The following is a 24062-nucleotide window of genomic DNA, read 5'->3' as shown; positions in this document are numbered from 1 at the left end:
AGCCAATAGGATACATCAAGAGCCTTCAGTCCTCTCAGCAGTCCTGTTACTCAAATGAACCTCAAAGAGTTTGGCCCTGTATTTGCGTTGTCTCTACACTATAGCAAAGAGAAAATTGTCTGATCTCTGACCATAGTGAGAAAAAAGCTGTCTTTGTCTCTTGCCAGCTGAGTAATATTGTGTTTTCCTTTCAAACAACACTGTATTAATTATTTTATAAATCAATCTCACACTAGTGTTTCTTCCTGGGTCCTAAATAAGTGGAAGACTGGAGAGAGAATTTCAATATATGAAGCAGGTTTCTTCCAGGTACATAACTGCCCTGGAACTGGTTTCCAGAGATAAAGAACATATGCAAATCACTTCTCTCACCTGAACGGTATTTTGAGAATTTTAAACCATTGGAACTGTTCACTGCAATCTTCTGCTAGAGAACTGTCAAGTGATGAACTATCAGAGAGAAGAGGAAAACTTCTTGAATACAGTGTCATTTGCTGACCAGGAGAGTGAAGGGTTTCTCCAGGCTTTTCTCTGCCCCATCTCCTTCACTCCTTGGGTGTTCTTACTCTTGCCAGAATTTCCCTTCCCCTGACAGTACAATCACACACTTCTGTCACGGGGCTCCAACGCTCATCTTTTGGGATACCCCAGAAATATCTAGAGCCTGAACTAAGCTCTCTCCTTCTTTGGCTGTCTACTGCAATTATTATCTGCAATAGGCAATTTAACATTCTTGTTCCTGCCACAGAAATATGGCTTCCCATTGTGTACGCAGTATTGTGTTTGGAACATGGAAACCCTCCCAATGTGACACTCAAGTTCAATTCAGTACTTAAGGGGAAAGGGACCATTTCCTTAGCCATTAATAAATTAGCTTTCATTGCAAAATCTGCAGGGATTCCTTTCTTGCAGCCATACATTCTCTTCCCATTTTACTTTTAATGAATTAACTACCACTATTTCCCACTGTGTATTTAATTACTGTGCTGATTACTTACTATGTATGCTATGTGAAGAGGAAAGAATACAAAAGTGAAAAATATATAGTAGTGCTCTCTGTGACCTCCTTGGGGAGAAAGACCAAATCCCGTAAAAATAAGAAAACATATTAAACTACATAGAACAAGTGCTAGGTGAGTGGTCCAGATAATTGCAAGGTCCCTGTGGGCAGGTCCCACAGGCTGCCTTCTGTCTCTGACACCGTGGCCTGTTGTCTTTAACCTCGGAACTCCTAATACCCTTGGAAGCCTTACCCTTCCTCTGCCCTCCATGACCCCCCTTTAATTCCTTTCCAAATTATTGTTTTGTTTTGATGTCTTAACCTTTGTCTTCCCTCCTCTACAAATTAACTTTTCTTCCCTTTTTGAAATTCATTGTGCTTTTGCTAGATATTAAATTGTTTTTTATAATTTTTGCTCTTGTTATTGTTAAAAGTGAGTCTCATTATGTTGCCCATGGTGGCCTTGAATTTTCAGTCTTCCTGCCTGCCTTAGCCACCACAGAGCTGGTTTGGGACAACTGGTTTGTAACAACATTCCCAACCTCTGAGTTGTTTTCAAGGTTTTTCTCAAGACTGAACTTCTGACTGTTTAGTTGTCCGTGTGTTTTATAAGAGCTTGTTTAATTGTTTATTTTATTTTAGATGCATGGGTGTGTGCTTGCATGTATCTATGAGTGATCCCTGTGACTCGCTGTGAAGGTCAGAAAATGATAGTGTGTATCCTAGTACTGAAGTTATGTATATTTTAGGAGCCAAATGCAGATCTTCTGCAGGAGTAGCAAGGGCTTTTAACCACAGATTCATCTATCCAGCCCTTGGGTTTATGTCTTAAGATGACAAAAACATGCATTCATACTTTTCAGCATAAACATAAAAAATGCTCAAGCCTAAACGTATGCTTCAATCTACAAATATCTACTCTCTTTATTTTCTTGTTGAACTATCAATGAAATATCAGGGGTTAGAGGAGTGTAAACCTACTGTTCTCAGGAGCTCAATCTTGTCATATGTAATATTCATGAAGAGATGGAAAAGGACATAGGGTAATCTAAAAATAAGCCTTCATTGAGTATGACCCTACAGAAGCACCTTTAAGGGAAAATGTAAACTCAGGGGAGTATTAATTTACCAACACTTTCAGCCATGTAACAAATATCTATAAGTAAGTACAATGTCAATTTTTGTTAAAATTACCAAATTATAAGTTTCTACTAATAAAGTTGATTAAGTACATGGCAAATTATACCACATACTTAATAACCAGCTTACTTTATTGAATTGTCTTAATCATACTGCAATTTTTAAAATTATAAATATGTCCGAAAAGTATTGGCTAAATTATAGGTGAGGATTTAACTTCTTTGCCTTCTTTTTATCTTTTTAATCTCTATATAGTGGTTTCTTCTTCTTCTTCTTCTTCTTCTTCTTCTTCTTCTTCTTCTTCTTCTTCTTCTTCTTCTTCTTCTTCTTCTTCTTCTCCTTCTTCTTCTTCTCCTCCTCCTCCTCCTTTTCCTCCTCCTCCTCCTCCTCTTCCTCTATCTCCTCTTCCTCCTCTTCCTCTTCCTACATCTCCTCTTCCTCCTCTTCCTCTTCCTCTTCCTCCATCTCCTCTTCCTCCTCTTCCTCTTTCTCCTCCTCCTCCTCCTCTTCTTCCTTTCCTTCCACTCCTTTCAGAACCCCCTAAAACTTCAATCTCTTACAGATACACTTCTCCTCTTTACCTTAAGAAAAGAGAAGGCCTCCCAGTGATTATTAACTTAATAAAGCATAACAAACCAATAAGAGTAGGCATAAACCCTACTATCAAATTAGGACTAGACAAACCAGTAGGACAAAGAGGGTCTCATGAGCAGGCAAAAGAGTCAGAAACACCCACACTCCCATTGTTAGTAGTCTAATCCAAGCTAAACAAGCACAACATACATAGTGAGGAATTTGCACAAATGCATTCAGGCTCCATGGTTGCTGCTTCAACTTCTGTGAACCTCTATGTGCCTGCTTATTTGATTTTGTGGGCCATGTTCTTCTGGTTTCCTTGGCCCATCTAACTCCTACAATCTGTCCTCTGGCTCTTTAGTTTGGTTTCCCAAGGTTTGCCTAATGTTTGACTGTGGGTCTCTATATCTGTTCCCATCAGCTGCTAGAGAAAGAATGCCCAGGATCCAGAAACTGAATGACTCAGAGACCTAAAGTAGAAGCGAGCATGACTGAGAAAAAAAATGTCTTTGTGATAAGTCTTATGTGATATTGTGCTATACTCATAGATAAGTGCCAAGGACTTAACTTTAAAGGACTGGAAGTTAGATCTCATCTAGAATGCTACTTTATGGCACAGAGACAATCTAATAAATTTTATTTGATACTTGATTTTTATTTTATGTTTTATATATTGATGTTTTTAATGATTTTATGATAATTATTAAACACACACATATGTATAATTGGTGTTATCCACTATGACTACTATATTATGTTAGACTACGTGTGATTATAAATTATAGAAAGCCTAACTAAGAGTTACTTTAGCATTCTGTATGTTACTTATTTAACAATAGCTTAGGTAGGTGTTTTTCAAGGTTAAGTAGCAGTCTGACCTTGTCACCTATAAATCTATATTTTTGGCATGATTATTTTAAGAGAAAACCTTTATGTCACAAGGCATATGTTTTAACCTCACCCATGTCCTTTGTTTTGCAGTGAATAGTATGATGTGAATATTACACTTGAAAAAATGTCTTAGTAAATGCTCAGATTTTAAATTCACTAATAATTTCAGTTGATTTAGTCATAGGAATATCAATTTCAGCATTCTGTCATGCTTCCTCACAAAGAGCTTTACAAAATAATTATGATATTCATTTAGAATCCAGTTAAAAGTATTTTGAATTAATTCTGTGATTTTTTCCTTATCTGTGGGTGTATATGCCTGCAGTACATGCTAAGGGGGGCATTCCCAACTTCTCATACCCAGGTCTTTTTCAGAGCCACTTCCTGGGTGGCTTTTCTGATCCTCTGTAATGTGCTGACAGATGATTCCCACTGTGACAGCAATGTCGTTGGTTGAATTGAATGGGAACCCCAGGAGACAGCAATTGTCAGATGGAAATTAATTGATTGTAATTGCTTTGTCATTGTGTTGCACTCTCAAATCTGTAGCTTGTTAAAAACCACTGATTATAAAAATAAGGATCTTATTTTTTCTGCTGTAGGTTATATTAATGAAAAGCTGCTCTTAAAGCAGTGATCAGTGGACATCAACCAATGAATAATAAGAAATTAAAGGAGAAGTTAAGTAGCCAATCATGAATTAAGAGCATACTTCAGTAGTTGGAAAAGCCATCATCTGCTTGGAGCTCCTAAATATCAATTATTTTTCATATAAAGCAAGGTGAATTCTGTGTGACTATGTAGCTCATACTGCCCTGAATAATAACAGATCTTTGCTGGAAGGGAGATTTAGAAAACAAAAGCTGTTGGTTTTGTAGAGCCTTTATCTTCTGAGAAGTCTTATTAGAAAGGTATCTTAAAAGAGTTACCATTGCATCCAAAGGGGACCGGATATCAAAACTCCTGTTTTTATTATCTTTCATAACTTATGAATGAAGGCTCTGAAACTGTTGTATTGAAATATCCTCCAGTACTCAAATGTTACAAAACTATTCCACCTTGTGAAGTCATATCTATGTCTTCTTGTTCTTAGAGATATGTTGACTCTTGTATCATTGTAATGTGGTCATTAATGGTCTTATCATTCATTCATAACATTTGATTCATTTGTGATGATAGGAAGGCCATATTTACTGAGTAACCTTTTGATTAGGCCTCGTCTAATCAGGCCAACAGAAAGTCATATAGTTAAGGAATGGGTAGTCTTGGGAGTGAAGTCTGCAGTTGAAAACATTGTGAGGACCCTATATCCATGAAAATAAATTTAACAGCATTAAACCCTGAATAATTAATTCATCTTTCACTTTTAAAAACACATATTTTTCTAGACTATTGTAGTAGAATTGCTATTAGTACTTCAGTTACTTAAAGCTCTGCAACTAGGAAAAATGTCTAGCTGAGGCAGTGGAATAATCCTGTATTTAGGATATATTTCTGGCTTGTTTAATATTTGGGATGCAGGTGTGTACATATAGCTTAGTGAGAAATATATGTAACTATGATTTAAAAGTGCATGTTTAAAGAAATGCTAAAATCACATTTATTTGTACCACTAAATGTTTTCCATGATTATTCTTCACATGAGACTATCTTTCAGAATTTGGTGCATTGAGAGTTTAATTATATAATAAAATAAGAATGTGAAAGAATAACAGCTATTAGGGAATTATACCTATAAGCAAAGCATGACATGCTGACATGCATTTTCACATGACTGTCAGGATATACACTGATCAAATGTTTAACAGTATTTGGCAGTGATAATGGACATGAATGTCATGTTTTAATCCTTCATATGGCATATTGTTTAAAACCAAAATAAACCAAAAGTGGTTGCACAGCGTTCATTTAAAATCATTTAGCTCATGTTATATGTGCATAAGGGGTCTCTCTAGAGGGATTCCCTTGTTAAGATGCAGTGAGAAAGTATCCTTAGGAGATTTGTCCCAAGACAAGTATTGGACTCTGCTTACATTTTCAAGCCCTATAATGATTCACTGTTTACATCTCCTAAGCACTCCTTTCTATATAATCTAGCTCACACCCACCACTTTTGATGTAGGGGATAATACAAATGTTGTTTAAATATATGCCAGTGTCTCTTGTTTAGGGGATAGTGGTGAGGAGAAGAAATATGAACAGATACAACTTAATTTTATTTCTAGTGCTAGAATTTGAATACAAGATCCTGCAGAGCTAAAAGGGCTTTAGCAATTTCAGACTTTGGTTTCTGTTTGTTTGTTGTTGCTTTGTTTTGTTTTTCAAGAAAGGACAATGCTACACTGCTTAGCCTGTCTTTGAATTCTGTATGTAGCATGGTATTTCCTTTAGCTCATTATTTTCCATTCTCCCTCTATAAGGTGCTAGCACTAGAGATGATCTTCTTTATGCCAAGTTCCAAATTATTTTTCCTACCTAAATATGTTTAAGATATAGTTAGTTGAATCCCAGGGTACAGAGTCTGTGTAAATGGAGGCTTGACTGTAAAACAACTTAATTCAGCTGTATAAATCCATTTTATTGAGAATTGATCCTATGTCTCCAATCCCCATGGTATTTTCCTATATGTAATCCTGGACTCACAGTTAAGCTAATGATGGAAGTGGTATGTGTTAGAATATATGTCAACAACATCTCCCTCTTTCCTCTCCTCTTCAGATACTACAACATACTCCACTGAACGATCTGAGCACTTCAAACCCTGTCGAGACAAGGACCTGGCGTATTGTCTCAATGATGGTGAATGCTTTGTGATTGAGACCCTGACAGGATCCCATAAGCACTGTCGGTAAGCCCCTGAAATGAATAATTTAAAGTTTAGACTCTCATTGAGGACCTGAGGTGGAAGGTAGCAGTGTGCCTCAACAACACAGCATCTGGGTGTGTACAGGGCTGCTGTTTTAGTGGAGAAATCAATATGAAAGGAACAAGACTCATCTTGTTCTTGTTTGATGATGAAACAATAGAAATACAATAAAGGTGGTTGTGTTTTGCCTAACAAGTCAAAGGAGATTTACTTCATATCTGCCAATTTAATTGAGGTAATTCTCTGAAACTCATGTTTATGGTTTGAGATCCATAGTTGTACCATAGCACTCAGATATAATCCTTTCCTGAGAAATAATCCTTTCTTGCAACTGAATGGACTTCAGCAAGAGACACAAACTGTTCATCTTAGACAGAGTGTTGGTGTTTAATGTGAAGCAAACCCCAGAGGCTGCACCTGTGTCCAGAGAGAGCTACATTTTATTATGATTCTGCCCACACTTATTAGTTTCATACTTTAAAAAAAAAAAAAAAAACACACCTGCGATGAGGATCAGCTCTGCAGCAAGATATTGTAAATGAAATGATCGTCCTGCTAGAGCCCGGGTAGAGAAGCACTTAAGGAAAATTCCCAGTAGATTCAGGAAGGTGTTTAATTGGTTTTCAGAGACACCAGGTTATATAACTGCTAAAAATACAAGCAAAGGGAGATAAACAGTGCGGTCCTAGACACTGCCACTTTAAGGCTCAATAGAAGAATCAAATTAGCATTCAAAAGATATTTTCCACCATGCTTTTATTTCCAGCACTACCCTGGTAATTTGTTTTTCCTTGCAATTGTACATGCTTCAGTGACCATATGTATCCACAACCCTTCCCTCTCCTTTATTTACTCTTCTCATATGACACAGTTATTAAATTAATCATGCTGAATCATGAAGCATGGAAAATTGTGACTTTCTTCTCTCTATTGCTTTATAAAATTTTATTCCCATGTTGTTTTATTAAGATGATTCAGAACAATGTGTCTTATAGGTGTCGGTTTAGAATATGAAAGCCAAACTGGCTTGGTTCATGAACAAACATGAGTTTATGAGGAGAATGTGTGGCTACTGCAGACAGAGCTATAGGTGTGAAAGAATGGACCAATGGTAGTAGAATATCTCTTTCCTGTGTCAGAGCAAAGAGAAGGCAGTGGCTCTTCACCTAGAACCCTTGGACACTCAGCATCAATTTTCTGAGCCTTTTTAGTTACATGCCCCCTTCTCTATCTTCTGAAACTACTTCAATTACAAAGTGCTTATTTAATTTCTACCCTCTCACACCTGCTGGGGAATGAGGAAATGTAAGAATGATTTCATCCCACACTTTTTCTGTATTTGTTATGCCCTTTGAGTTTGCTAGTATGTAACCTACAAGTGACTTTAATCTCTACAAGGAAAATGTGTCGGCATACGTTTCAGAGCCTGGTGTATGTCCAGAGTCTTTTAGTAAACATGATGAGGTCATGGTGTGAAATTAGTGCTATGGTTGGTGTCATGGTTTCTTACTAGACAGTTATAGGCTAGAGGCACAGTCCTCAGTGCACTGATTGAGGTGATGGCTTTAAAGAGTCAGAGACTAGTAACTAGGTAAGTAGGTCATGAAAGTCCCACCCTTGTGGATAGATTAACATTATCTTCAAGAGTGTGTCAAATTCAACAAGAGAGGATATGTTTCCTAAAGAGCAGGTTGTTCTGAATAATAGGAATCCAGCTTCTTTCCTGCTTCTAAACAATGGTCACCGTGTGTACCCTTTTATCTATGGCCAGTTCCTTCTTTGTTTCTATACCACAGTGTGATGCTGGCACTGTTCCATGTGATAATGGCACCATCTTGTTTGTGTCTCCTGTCTAGATAATCATAAGCCTTATTTTACAAGATACTTAGTGTCATATATCTTGTTATAGTAATAGGAATAAAAAAAATTAGGGGCTGTCAATTAAAGCTGACTTCCTTGTGCACTAAAGGAGAGGTGAATTAAAAGAAACCACTAATGGGAAATTTTCTTTGATGGTGTTTTACCACAAAGATGGATCAAATCTAACCCAACCAATGAATGCCACTATGAGTCATCTGTTTTAAAGCTGAGTATACAGAAAGGAACAGGATGACTCAAAGCCTGTTTAAACATATGGTCTTACTAATTCTTTAAATGTATGAGTATATTAGTCCTCATTTTAAAATTTCTATTTTAGAGATATTAATTGTGCAAATCAGTGGGGTTAATTGGGATTATTGGCATTGCCATATATGTATACATTATTCGACTACCATGTCCAGTGTTCTACATAGGTTCTATCCACTTCACCCTCTAATACCTTTCCATGTTCCTAAATTTATTTTCAGTTTTGGTCCCTATTCTTCCACATTTTTCCTGGTTACTGTCCATTATTTGATTTCATACTTCTATGGTGCATTTATTTTATAGTACTTCTAAGGTCATGTATTGATTGACTACATAGATTGACAGTTGAAATCAGTTTTCTCCCAATTAGGCAGATTAGAGGTCAGTGATTGAGGCGACGTTATAGTTGCTGTCTTTTGAGGTCTTTTGAGTCTGTAGGAAGCATTCTCTCTGTGCCTTCTCATTGTTCCTCCTTTATAGATGTAAGATTCCATACTCTTCTTCCATGAACACAAGTCAGTCACAGTAGATTACATTTCACCCTGTGACTTTTTGTTAACTTCATTTTGGTTTGGAAAATAATTCTAGATTGTTTGCCTCACAAACTAAAGTCCTGGGAAGGCCAACCCCTAGGTTGCCAGAAAAAAAAAGAAAGGAAGAAAGAAAGAAAGAAAGAAAGAAAGAAAGAAAGAAAGAAAGAAAGAAAGAAAGAAAGAAGCAAATAAGCAAACATAAGTTTTCAGTAGAAAACACTTCCACAAGCATGCTCATATGCTAGGACATTGAAAATTAATAGTTGACCACAGGAACTTTTTGCAACCCAGTTTAGTCCATAGAAACAGGTCTCATGTTCAAAAGGGGAATCTTTCTTTCTGTATAAATGACTGTGCCTATCTAAATATTATATCTCATACTCAGGAGATGTATTTGTGTCTCAACTAGAAGTATGTGTAATACTTGGTCCTTCTGTCTTCATATTTCTTAAATATTTGGTTCAGACAAATTGTTATTTAATATAGACTGACAACATAGCTAATCATGACAAAGACCAGTCATATAGAATTCGAACTTAAGTTTGTTAATAGACACCTAGTCTATAAATCTCTTACTGGTCAGAATGAATAATTCACACATATTGTGTCCCTGGTATTCATCTCCCAGGCCTTGCTGTAAATACCACATAGCACGCATGCCTGCTATCCATCTTCCAAGATTTGCTATGAATAAGAGGCACACATTTGTTCCTGTGTCAGCCACACTTAAAATTTCTGAAGCAAGTATTAATAATATTCCATCTGTGTCACATTGTAGTTAAGTAGCATTTCATTCATTCTTCCCCTACTTGGTAAATGTTTAGTAAACATTTTCTACCACCAAGATCCTGTTGAATAAATACATACAGAAATGAAATAAAAATCAAATGGCACTGCACTTGATGATGTGTTTACAGAAGTAGGATGCTTCATACTTATGAAATAGTCTCATACTTCAGAAATATCAGAAATAATGCCAAGTACTTGAGGGTGACTGGCATAACACTTGTGGTATCTTTAGGATGTGTTAGTTACTGGAAAATGTTTCAAGTAAAATAAGTACCTATTTGGTGTGTTTGAAGAGTAATATGAATGCATGTATCTGTATCAACTTTCTAATATGTTTTTAAGTTATAAAATACTGTGTAAATCAAAATCTGAGACCAATTATAATGATATTTTTATTAGATATTTTCTTCATTTACATTTCAAATGCTATCCCCAAAGCCCCCTATACCCTCCCCCCACCCTGCTCCCCAATCCACCCACTCCCGATATTTTCTTGACTTTTAAAAAGTTGCACTGATCAAACAAATGACATGAACTCTTTCCATGCTGTTAAACATGGAAACCTCATTCTGACACAGTCTTCTTTCCTTGATTACAGAGAACTAGTAACAAAGCATGCAGTAGACATTCAAAGTATACTTCATCAAACAATTCATGTTTTCATTCAGATCATGGTGTGGTGAAACAGGCCTGTAATCCCAGCACTCTAGAGGCAGACACAGAAGGATCTTAGAGTTCTAGACCAGCCTAGGCTACAGAGCCAATTCTCGCTCCTCCAAAGTGACACAGTGAGAGTCTGACTCAAAAGGTAACCAAGAAAAAAGCTAAATCAAAGGAAAAAGTATTATAATATGGAAAGATTGAGGAAAGATAATCACGATTATTCTTTTCAAATATTTCATCTTATTTATCAATTTTTATAACGATTTCAGGGAAGCTCTGAAAAATTAGTTCATGTAAAATACATTTATTAAATGTTGAAAGAAATACTAAAATCTTAAAATAATTTATTAGAAGAATGTAAATGCGAAATATGTGAATAAATAAATACTATTAATTCTTTTAAATTGAGATTTATTATGAAGTCAGATATCATCTGCACACTAATTAATGAGAAATGCCCCATGGTTTTATGGGTCATCCTATAAAACAAGGATGTGAGCCAGAAAAATATGAGTTTCTGGTTGCTCAATAAATGGTTCTCAGGCAAACAAAATCCATAAGCATATATTTTTCCTTACTTCATATATAAAAGGCTATCAGTGATGACAAAAGCTAATGTAAAAGCAAGTAAGTAAAGCCTAAAGAAGATAAATATCTATTTATAAAGAAGCTTGCATATTTATTTATGTCTGCAACTAAAAGGACATTTGAACAAAAAAAGAAATAATGAAAGAAAAAATTATGCATAACACTGCTTTAGATATAAACATTTGAAGCAGCATTAAAAAAAAAATCATATAAAAAAGCAACACCAAAACATATGAGAGAACTGACCAGCTAAGAGTGCAAAATCTTAACAGCTATCAGATGTTCCATAGTATCCTAAGGGTGAGATTAAATCCAATCCAAGTGAGGGAGTAAAGAAAGGGACAGAGCGTGGTACTTCCCTCAGATGAATTTAGACAGTAAGTGAATGCACGAGAACCAGGCTGACCTCACAGAAGATGGAACTTTTCTTTTTCTCTTGGAAGGGGTGGACCTTGCTCGATTCTAGCTTAAACTACATCAAGTGATTGTTAAAAGTAAATTCTGTTTATACAGATTCTTCAAGATTTCCCAGAAGTGTACGCATTGTTAAACATATATTTTTCATAAAACTTGTTTCTGTACATAGAAAAGTTACTATTTTTAAGGGCAAAGCCTACAGCAATTTATGTAGTGAATTATATTTAAGAATGTTCCCCAAATTTTTATTTGTCATTACCAAAAGAAAGAAACAAGTAAGGTCTGAGTTTAAATGTGCATATGCATTTGAACGTATCTGTTCAGTTAGTGATGAATCTCCAAATGCTTTAAGAGGGTGAGAGTGTTCATTTTGTCATGCTGTATGTGAGAACTAGAATATACGATAAAACCAAGCAAACTTTATTGTGTTCGTATCAAACAGCTAAATAAATAGACAGGGAAAGGTTTATAATTGTTATCTTGTGAAAATTGTATCTGTTTTCTAAGATCTCTGTACATTACATGTATTTGCTTCATGGAACACTTGATCTAAGGCATTGCTGACTTTCCCATTAAGAGATACAGCACATCCCTGTCTATACTATGTCAATGTCATTATATTTCACTATTGTTAGGCTGATAGCAGAACTTTCAATTAGGCAGTTTCAGATTAAACCAATATCAGTTCTCTTTGAATGTGCCTGCTCCATCTTGTTAATAATTTATAGGTAGTCTTTATATCATATTTTGAATCATATAATTGGATATAGTATCAGAATCACATATCTTATCGGAAATGGAGAAGAGAAAATAGGATATGTATCTCCAGAGATATTTCAAATTATTTTGAAGAGAAGATAAATATCCCAGTGTCTACTTATTTTCAGGCTGTATCTAGAAAACAATAGCACTTAATAAGCAGTGTCTATAAACATATTAGTGAGAAGGAGGTAGCTATTGTCGCTAACATGGATGGAGAACTGAATGCGCCTAATGTGTTCAAAGGCAAATTTGCTTTCAAGGCTGGTGACTCTATTGAATTGAAGCTCTTAAATGTCATACCTGTCTTCTCAGAGGAGGGGTAGATTTTTTCAAAGCTTGCAAAGCAATCACATTTGGCCTGGACTTTGACCGATCATGATCATTTTGAAAATTTATTGATTTGACGCTGCCTGGATCATGTGAAATGAAGAAAGCCAGCAGCTCCATCTCTAACTGGCACTGAAGGGCTGTTGGACACACATCAGTGAAGTGTGGTACAAGGTGGGCTTGGAGAGGGAAGGCAGCAGCTAGAATAGAAGGGGGATCCCTGGAGGCCTTGCTCTACATTGCTGGGTCTCATTCTTCCTGAGGAGGCTTTGAAACCAAAGCTCCCAGCTTTGTGGGAATTGATTGAGAACAGTACAACAATGTCCCAGTGGTCTAACATATAAAACTACAGGACTATCTTGGTGAGGTCTTTGCTCTGTCACTTTGTAGGTCCATTAGCTCTTCAGGATAGCGAGGATCCTCTTTATCAAATGGTTCTCCAGTAAGTGCTCTGAGAGCAGTGGATAATGATTCCCGGTGGTTGAAGAAAGCCAGAGTGAAAATGGGGTTCTGGCACACATCTCTGGAAGGTATCAACAAGGCAAGAGAGGCTGGAGGCTGCTATGTCTGAAAAATATGCCCTCATCCATAGATCCCTTGCAGACTGAGATTAATAACAAGATGAAGACAAATTGCCATGGCCCACGTATGATTTGTGTAATTTATAGTATCCATAGGTGACCTACCGATTGCTCTTGATCAGAAGAAATGGGTTAAGTTGTAGTAATTCTTTGTGAATGGAGACTGTAAAGATAGACTCATTAACTCAGAAATCAAATAAATGTGTGTGATATCACAATTTCAGGACATTCATGAAGTCCCCCACCCCTTTATGTTTTCCCTCATTCAGTATGACCATAGTCTTAAATGTTGCACAAATGACATGGGAAATAAATCTAAAAAGGAATAAAATAAAATGGAGTTTATTGTTTTTGAAGTCTCACAGCTTATTTTAATTTTTCCTGACATAATTGTCAACTCTAGCTGAAACAAGAACTCACACATTCTTTTAGTTTTTTCGGTGTTTCAAAACAGATTCTTTGTATAGCCTTGGTGGCCTCAACCTAGCCCTGTAGACTAGACTGGTCACAAACTCATAAAGATCTGCCTGCTTCTGCCTCCCAAGTGAGGGATCACAGGCATGTGCCACAACATCCCAGACAAAGAACTTTCACTTTTAAAACTTTCACTTTTTTCTTTTGGGTTTTCTATTGCATCCATTTTTGACATACATTTATTCTTTAAATTTTATTTTCTTACTGTGAGTTAGAGTTTATTGGATTGGAAACAAATTTCAGTACTCAATGGTAGGTAAGAAAAGCTTCATAAAACTTTCTACTGGCTGGGTGGCATTTTCAAAAGTTATTCAGCTAAATTTTTCAGTCTACTATTTGAAAACTAAAGATGAGCACCTACCCTAAAAGACTGATAAAGTATTTAAAATTAAAAGCACAGTAGGGAAGCATGATGCTTGATAGTTTTATATCAGTGTACATGTGTGTGGAAGTGTGTGCATGTGTATGTGTATGTGAGCGTGTGTGTGTGTGTGTGTGTGTGTGTGTGTGTGTGTGTGTATAGAAGAATGCTTTCTATTTGATTTCTCTATTTGCTCATAATGAAAAGCACCAATAATGTTTTTTGCATAAGTTCTGTGAAATATGTTGTATAGATGTCATCAGCTATGTTTAATGAGAAGTCTTCAGTTTAGAACTGGAATGGGGAAACTCGGGGAACTTCCAGCATTCTGAATCCTTAGTCTTCCTGTTACAATTTTAATACCTGAGAAAATCAGCAGTGTTCCATAATTTCTCCTGTTCACCTATTTCTTGACTTCCTCCAATTTTCTTTGTACTGAATCTCTAGCAATTAGAGAAAAAGATGATTTTATTTTCTTATTTAATCAATTTAATCTTCCATGATTGTATTATTAACATGAAATGAATGTTGGCTTTGCCATTCTGTGAAGCAGGAGAAAAGCCTGTTGCCTTTTTTTTTTTTTTTTTTTTTTTGGCCTAAAAGTTGTACTTCAGTGCAAAGATGTACAGATTAAAAAATAATGACTCCACTCATGGAAAATAAATGATAGAATAGAATGCACTGTTTGCTCTCTTTATTCTTCAAAATAATTTTTTCCAAGGTTTGGCTATTTGTGTGCTTTAGTGTTCAGAATACAGAGTGACTGAAATCCTATAGGGTATAGCTAATTTTTGAAACCTTGAAGAAGAAANAAAATGGAAAATATTTGAAATTCTGTATATTTCAACGTTGAATACAAATAGGTGATGGCCAGTACATGATGGCCAGTGCGTCGGCCGTGCTCTCTCACTGGCAGATGGTACATTGCTCCGGATAGGTCACCCTTCGTTATCGTCCGTTGTGAGGTTACAAACTAAGCTTGTCAATAGATATGTGACAAGCCTCCCCCAACCTCATTTGTCAGCTATGGAATGTGGATGGACATGATATTTTCTGGCAGCGTCACTGAAGTATCACACATGCGAATATGAACTGGAAAATGTAAAATGAAATGAAAGTACAAAGCATTATTGCTGTGTGGTATGTAAAAGGATCCAATCGATTTGGACTCTGTCTCTAATGTCTGATGATAGTGCTGTTAATTAAAACACTCTTAAAATCAATGCAGTATTGTTCCAGCCGATAGAGCCTGGAATTTACAGGTCACGTGACTTAATCAAAGTTTTTTTTGTAGCAGGCTGATGAAATCTGGAAGATATATAGTTCAATGGGTTTTTTAGAATGTTGTTTTCTATTTGATGATGATGATGATGATGATGATGATGATATATATATATATAAAATTTTATTTCATCTTGTTTTACAATCCGGTCATTATCCTGACTTTATCATTCTATATCTCCTTCCCAATCTCTGAGAGGAAGTACACACCCCTCCAACCCCCACCCCACCTGACCTCTCCATTCCCTGGGGCCTCAACTTCCTGAGGGTTAGGTGCTTCTTCTCTCACTCAGGCTTTAATTGAAGGCTGAATGAATGCTCAGTGGCTTGATAGCATGGATTGCTCTTAAAGAGGGCCTGAGTTCAGTTTCAGCTGTGAGCACCCACATCATATAACTCACAAGGACATGATATATATATATATATATATATATATATATATATATATATATATATATATATATGATGAATATTTAAAAATTATTCCTCTTGAGAAAAAGTAAGTAAAACATAGATGCTGATGTCCTTGAAGTCTTTGGTACTTTGTTTGGTTTCGCTATGTTTTAATGACTCCCATAAGGAATGACTCACTGAAGTCAGCATCCACCTTTAACTAACAGAATGGCAAAGTATTTATTTTCTCTGTGACTCAGATTTTTATCTGCTAAGTTGCAGAAATGTTACTGCTTCACAGGATCATTGAAAGAGTAGCATAGAATAAGCACCGTGAGTTAGAAGTTGAGTATAATATAGTAATAGTAAGCTACCTCCTCTGTCATCTCATTTGTTTGGCCCTATTTGGACAGCATTGCATTCATCTTATGGCATCTTTATATATACTCAGAGCCTGTGTACACAAAGAACCTTGTTCATAGGGCTCACCTCTAGTCCCATTATCAGATGCGAAGAAAACTGATTCCTGTCTATCATTTTTAAGAACAGTAATGGCTCATACTGGTTCAGGAGCACCTTTTCAAATCAATCATCATTTTTCAAACAGTAGACATGGAAGAATGTAGAAAAGGGAGATAACCCTGTGATGCAGGAATGCTTCCATTCCACAATTCTTGCAAAAAAAATAAGAAAGAGAACAATTTCCACTCACTACTCCCTCTGTGGGCCATTCTGCTTGAGATCCTGTACATTTTCTACAACACCCAAAAGTGGAGATTGACAGGTTACTACTTCTCCTTGGGAGCTACTAGCTCCTAGGAAGGTTGGAAGATGCTAGAAGATCTCCATATACAGAGATAAAGTCCTGTACTAATGTATGTCCTAGATTAGAAATAGCAAGTGTGTCATAGATATCATCAGCATATACCAAAATATCAGTCCTTGGACTCAACAGTGAAGTATTAACTCCAGTATCTTCTGGATTAACATTTCCACTAACCCCTCTTCTATTTTTTTCACTATTATTGGTTATTTTATTTATTTACATTTCAAATGTTATCACCTTCCCAGTTTCTCCTCCACAAGCCCCATAACCTCTCCTCACTCTCCCCTGCCTATATGAGGGTACTCCCCCACCTGCCTAACCACTCCTGCCTCAGCACCCTAGTGTTTCCCTGTACTGGGTCATCAAGCCTCCATAGGACCAAGAGGATTCCCCTCCCAGTGATGCCAGATAAGGCAATCCTCTGCTACATATCCATCTGAAGACATGAGTGCACCCTGTGTACTCTTTGGTTGGCGGTGTAGTCCTTGGGAGCTCTGGGGGTATCTGGTTGGATGATATTTTTGTTCTTCCTATGAGATTGCAAACCCCTTTAGCTCCTACAGTCCTTGCCCTAACTTCTCCATTTGGATCCCTGAGCTCAGTCCAATGTTTGGCTGTGAGCATCTGCATCTGTATTGGTCTGACTCTGGCAGAGCCTCTTAGGGGACAGCTACACCAGGCTCCTTGGTCAGGAAGCACCTCTGGACATCAGCAATGGTGTCTGGGTTTGGTGCCAGCAGATAGGTGGGGCAGTCTCTGGATGGCCTTTCCTTCAGTTTCTGCTCAAATCTTTATCACTGCATTTCCTTTTGACAGGAGGAATTCTGGATTAATATTTTTGAGGTGGGTAGATGACCCCAAACCTCAACTGGTGGTTGTGCCTATCCATTGGACATTGTCTCTACAGGCCCTATCTCCTGCTTTTGGTGTTTATTTTGGCTAATGCCCTCCCTGTTGGGTCCTGGGAACCTCTTGGGTCTGTGGTATCTGGGACTTCCTAGTGGTGACCCCCAGTTCTCCCTCCCCTACTGCTACACACTTACTTTCAAATTCCTGACCCTCTGTACTTCTCCCCCATCTCCTTGCATATCTGAACTGTTCCCCCTCTCCCCTCCCCCTCCTCTCTCCCTCTACTTCCCAGAGATTATTTTCTTCCCCCTACTGAGTAGGACTGAGGCATCCACACTTTGCTGTCATCTTGTTTCTTCTTGGGGTTCATGTGGTCTGTGAGTTGTATCATCCTTAGCCATCAGAGAAACGCAAATCAAAACAACCCTGAGATTCCACCTCACACCAGTAAGAATGGCTGAGGTCAAAAACTCAGGCGACTGAAGATGCTGGCAAGAATGTGGAGAAAGAGAAACACTCCTCCATTGCTGGTGGGATTGCAAGCTGGTACAACCACTCTGGAAATCAGTCTGGTGGTTCCCCAGAAAATTGGACATAGTACTACCTGAGGACCCAGCTAAACCACTTCTGGGCATATACCTAAAAGATACTCCAACATATAACAAGGACACATGTTCCACTCTGTTCATAGCAGCCTTATTTACAATAACCAGAAGCTGGAAAGAACCCAGATGTCCCTCAACAGAGGAATAGATACAGAAAATGTGGTGCATTTACGATATGGAGTACTACTCAATTATTAAAAATAATGACTTCATGAAGTTTGCAGACAAATGGATAGAACTTAAAAATATCCTGAGTAAGGTAACCCAATCACAAAAGAACACACATGGTACGTACTCACTGATTAATGGATATTAGCCAAAAAGAAGCTTGGAATACCCACCCTATAACCACTCCTTTAAAAAATTCCTCTGGTCTGGGAACCTCTACCTCTTTACTGCTTGGAAAGGAATATCTAAACTCTGCCTCACTTTAGATCACTTCTATCCACACTTCGACATAATATATTTCCAGTATCTATACACATAGTGACCCATGGCCAAAACTTAATTTCATTGTGTGTTTTCTTGAGACAGTCTGACTAAGTAGCCTACCTCCATTCAAATTTGCAACTGACTCTTGTTACTGCCTACCATGTGTCCACGTGAGGACTGTAGTCTGTTTCCTACTTAACCCCCAACCTTTACCGATGCTAGAAGTAGCTTTGCTAATATCTTCTGTAGACTAAGTGAAGATCAATAGTGTGTTGTGCTAAAGACGATATACAATTATTACAATGCAAATGAAACTGAAATTTGTAGGAATTCAAGTCTACCATATGTGTATATATTCCTTTTAATATAAATTCTGCACACATACAAACATACAAATATGCACACACACAAACACACACACACACACACACAGAGAGAGAGAGAGACAGAGACAGAGAGAGGAGAGAGAGAGAGAGAGAGAGAGACAGAGACAGAGATAGAGAGAGACAGAGACAGAGAGAGACAGAGACAGAGAGAGACACACACAGAGAGAGGAGTTTACAAAGCTTTTTGCTCTTCCCGTGTGTTTTTCTGTATATATTCCCATGTGATTTATATTTTATTGCTCAGCAGTTGAAAGTAGAGGCTGCTCTTCCAGAGGATTCAGATTCAATTTCCAGTACCTACACAGTGGCTAACAACCATCTGTACTCTACTCCTGGGATTCCAAAAGGCTCTTCTGACTTTTATGGTCCTAAGTCAAACATTCAGATACATGTAGGGAAAGCACCCATACACATAAAATAAAAATAAATAAGCAGTTCTTAGAACCTGAAAAATTAGATAAGGACATCAGTCTTATATTTAAATATCCAGAGGTAGTTTTTCATTGGTTGGTTTCTGTGTGGTCATGGCTATTCTATTAGTTTTATGAATACAAGAAAAATATGAAACAGAGTTATCTCTGTTGGCCCACATATATTTATATATGGTCCAAATACCATTAGACAAAGAACGCAATTAAGTTTTGTGGAGAACTGGACAACAGGAGCCCACTGCACAGACGTTGTGAGTCCAGAGCTCAGAGTCATAATTAGAGTGTGATGTTAGCAGAGTTGTTGGCCAATTTTTCATGATCCCTGGACATCAAAACCTGGACATAGGACAGAGTGGCAAATTATAAAGATTACTGCATTGAGAATATTTGTATATGAAGCATGTATCTAATATTTAGCAAATAAAATCTTAAATGATCAAAAAATTAAGCAGACCAAAACCAAAGTTTAAATTGTTGGAAAATGTCTTTCTTTGTCCTTACACACACACACCCCTTATGAACAAACACACATACAAATACACTATGAACACATCTGTAAGAGCTTCCAGGTGTAATATTTAATCTTCCTTTGTTTCTTTTCTCCTCCCCTCCAACAATAATAAATCTATGGTTATTTTATATATTGTCCATCTCCTTGCCTTTGCCTCTTAAGCCTATCCAGTGTTCCAGGATCACTAAATAATGGTAGAAAAACAGTAATAAATATTCTCAAAAAACTCATAAAAGAGGTATCTTGATGGGCTTTTTGAGTTCAATTTTGTTTGAAGGGCTCTGTGATGCAGATGACAATATCAGATATCCAACCTCATTGAAGTCCTTGAAGCTTCTAAAATGAGGTAACAGCTGAATTTGCATTTGGCAACATAAGAGCCATCTCTTTCCCATTCCAGAGTCTGCCCCCACCTGCCAGCAAAGACATGGGTTGTTGAGCAGTTATTAGAGAATATCCCCTTCAAATTGTAGAAAGGAAGAAAATTCAAAGTTATTTAGATGCAAATTAAAACAACCTCATAGTGTAAATTCTTTATAAATCTAGTCACTTCTTTTCTGAATTATTCACTTTCATATACAGATAATTCTCAAAGACAGAATGAAACAGGATAGAATCACCAATTCACTTTGCTCTGCTCAAACTATTTTTATGGTGAATGTATAGACAAGAGTCTCAGTTTTTTTGTTTTTTTGGTTTTTTTGCCAATTGTCATGATGATTAAATTATGAAATCATGAATATTTTCATTCATTTGCACATGATAGGTCATTATAAAAACTATTTCATAGCACAATACAAATAAAACTGTCCCATAATTTCCCAATAGAAGGGTATCTATTTCCTTTTACAGCCTGCTGTGAGCAGCAAACAGGGTTTAAGACACATTCTGGCATCCATAGAAACACAAACGCCAGTAGAAACCAGGGAAGAAGCCTACGAAATTCTGACAATGAGGCGGTTTTCTAGTTTTGAAATGACTGTTTTCTCTCTTCAACAAATACTGAAATGCAGTTATAACAGTGAAAGGAGCGATTATTTCAGTGGGAGCCTTCATTAGATAAATAAACCCCAGGCTTTGGCAGGGATAGGCATGCTTGGAGATGAGAGGAAAGAACAAAGAGGATAGCCAGAGGTGAGTATGCCCTAAGCCTGGCCTGCATGGGGTCCTCTGACAGCAGGTTGATCCCAATGACCCTTCACTCCTGAAGGGCAGAGATTCAATTAGGAACTCTAAGTGTTCAGCTCTCAGGCTCTGGAGAGCAACGCTTGTGTGCCAGTGGGTAGCTCCACTGCTGGAGGAAAGCATTCTCCAGCAGTTATAAAATAGAGGCTAATAATAGACAAAGGGGAATAAGAAAGCACCAGCTTGGAAAGAATTGTCAGGAAGGATGAGCTGATAAAGCATAGACTTTAAATAAGGTCACAGTGTTGCCACCATTTGGGGTGTTCTTCTGGGCTAATTTAGAGACACAATCAGAGTCACATGCATGCCTTACTCTCTTTGACAAGGTTTTATTTGCAGTGCATTCAAAGCTCTTTCTATTCTGCCTGGGTTAGCATATGTGAAAGAAATAATGATTATTTTAATGATATTAAATAGTAGCTTTGATCTCTTCCCCCACGGGCTAAGCAAAACATTATCTGGATGTATAAAATGATCCATCTGTGAATACAACTCCCGTTTCTCCCCAGTATTTCTGTTCACCTACCTGATGCTCTCTCGAGTCTCTGGCTTCTTCTTTGATACTGGGACTTATTATCTACAGAGTAAAGATGACTTAAATGAATGGAATAAAATACGTTGGGGATGGAGAGATTGCTTTGTGGTTAATAGCACAAGCTGCTCTTCCAGAGGACTGGAGTTCAATTTCTAGTGCCCGTGTTCATAATTTGTAACCAGTTATGGGGGAATCTGATGTCTTTCTCTGTCTTCTTTGGACACCAGTCAGTCATGTGGTTCACAGACATAAATGTAGCAAAGCAACCATATACACGAAACCTTAAAGTTTATGAACATTTATTGAAAGAAAAAGTATTGTATCAGACCAGGACCCTCCAAGACCCAGTTCTCAGCACAAAGCCTATTTACTTGCTCCGGAGGGACAGAGGCATGGGAACTCAAAGACAAGAGATAAAGGGTGAGGAAACAGGGAAGTGGAACAAGGAAGTGAAGGAGGTAATTTTTTTTCAGAATGGGACAAAGGGCTTTCTCTGGACAGGAAAGAGACAGATGTGGCCCATAGGAAAACAGTGGTTTATAAAGGTAAATGGGGAAACCCTGTGTTTGGATAAGAGGATTAATTAGGTGAACCAAAGGACACCTTGATTGCTGCACTTCAATATATTGAGAGCTGGACCTGGGTAGTCAGCCTAAGGAGGAGGAAGTGGTAAAATAATACATACACCTTGGTGTTTAGCTTTATCAGTGTAATCTAATAATTTTTATCAAAGCAGAGGGAACTGATGAGAAGGGCAAAGCCTACCATAGCCCTGCCTGCCACATATACCCTTGCCAGGGTCCTTTTACCCATCTTCAGTATTTAGAGAGCAAAAATATCAAATAGGTGATAAAAACACTAATAATTATCCTCTGTTATATTCCAATTCAGCATTAAACACATGTTTAGGCCCTTTTGACAATGTTATCATATTACCTGTGTGATTCATTGTTTCTATTAAACATACAGAGAAATGTTGTGCCCCATAGGCCACAGGAAAGTGCCACATCACTGGCATTGGTCATCAGGTCACAAACCTGCCAATGTTGGGTCTGCTTGACTCTCACACTCTGATTATGTGTCTTCTCAAACATGATTTATTGTAAAACTCAACAAAAGGGCTTGAGAGATGGCTCACTGACTTAAGAACACTTGCTCTTGCAGAGGACACTAGTTTGATTCCCGGTACCTACACTGCGTGGCTCACAGTCACCACCAACTCAGCTCAGAGAATCTCATATCCTTTTTGGCCTCCAGATGCAAGACATGTATTGATGTGATGAGTCTTTCCCAGAGAGCTGCACAACACACATGTCCACTCACCTGAGAAAGGGAATCTACCATAGCCCAAAATATTGATACCACTGAAGTTCAACTTGGGGGACCAATGAGTTTTATTGAGGTTACTTACAGTAATCCAGGTGACAGATTATTTGCAGGAGCAAAAATGTCTCAATGAGAGCTGTTTCACCAAATCCCACCATTGTATGGGTGAAAGCTCACAAAAGCATGCATGCAGCTCAACAGGTTACAGAATGCCTTTCTTTCTTTCTTTCTTTCTTTCTTTCTTTCTTTCTTTCTTTCTTTCTTTCTTTCTTTCTTTCTTTCTTTCTTTCTTTCTTTTTTCCTTTTCTTTTCTGTTATTGGATATTTTCTTTATTTACATTTCAAATGCTATCCTGGTTTCCCCTCCAGAAACCCTCTATCCTATTTCCCCTCCCCATGCTTCTATGAGGGTACTCACCCACCCTCCCTCTCACTCCCAACTCCCCACCCTGGTATTCCCCTACACTAGGGCATTGAGCCTTCCCAGGACCAAGGGCCTCTCCTCCCACTGGTGTCTGATAAGACCTTCCTCTACTACATGTGTGGCTGGAGCCATGGGTCCCACCATATGTACTCTTTGTTTGGTGGTTTAGTTCCTGGGAGCTCTAGGGCGTCTGGTTGGTTGATATTGTTGTTCTTCCTATGGATTTGTAGACCACTTCAGCTCCTTCAGTCTTTTTTCTAACTCCTCCATTGGGAACCCTGTGCTCAGTCCAACTGTTGGCTGTGAGCATCTGCCTCTGTATTTCTCAGGCTCTGGCAGAGCCTCTCGGGAGACAGTNATATCAGGCTCCTGTCAGTAAGCACTTCTTGGCATCCACAATAGTGTCTGGGTTTGGTGACTGTATCTGAGATGGATTCCCCAGGTAGGACAGTCTCTGGATGGCCTTTAAAGGACTCTGTTAATCTAACCTCTTCCAGGTAGCATGACTGGTTTTGGCTTCTTCCAGACAACTGTCTGGATTCCGAGTCTTCTTTGTATCTTGGCTAAGGGTCTTCTCTGCAGCTTGACTCTTTGTTTGTCTTTCTCTGCAGCTTGGCTTTTGAAAGAGTGACCCTCAACAGTCTATATTGCTTACTCTAAGAAGAAGGAGGTTCCTAATGAATCTAGTCAGTTTCAGAAACTTCATGAAGCTATTTTGAGTTGCTTGTCTTCTGTTTTAAAGAGCTTGCCTGCTGGATGGAATGTTTAAATTTCCTAGGATAG

At 37.8% G+C, this 24062-nt stretch overlaps 1 protein-coding gene across 2 annotated transcripts in view; it reads left to right on the top strand.

Annotated features, from left to right (window-relative positions):
* Positions 1-24062, top strand: part of Nrg3 (neuregulin 3) — a 1055513-nt gene that overhangs the window by 459077 nt on the left and 572374 nt on the right. For both annotated transcript variants that reach the window (XM_021203112.2, XM_029541389.1), the window contains exon 2: positions 6326-6455. In XM_021203112.2, the coding sequence (XP_021058771.1) occupies positions 6326-6455 (130 nt within the window). The remainder of the gene's footprint in view (positions 1-6325; positions 6456-24062) is intronic.

Source organism: Mus pahari, chromosome 8 (assembly GCF_900095145.1).
Source record: "Mus pahari chromosome 8, PAHARI_EIJ_v1.1, whole genome shotgun sequence".
In the NCBI taxonomy this organism is placed as follows: domain Eukaryota; kingdom Metazoa; phylum Chordata; class Mammalia; order Rodentia; family Muridae; genus Mus; species Mus pahari.
The sequence above is the reverse complement of the archived record's forward strand: the minus strand, read 5'-3'. Positions and strand labels throughout refer to the sequence as shown.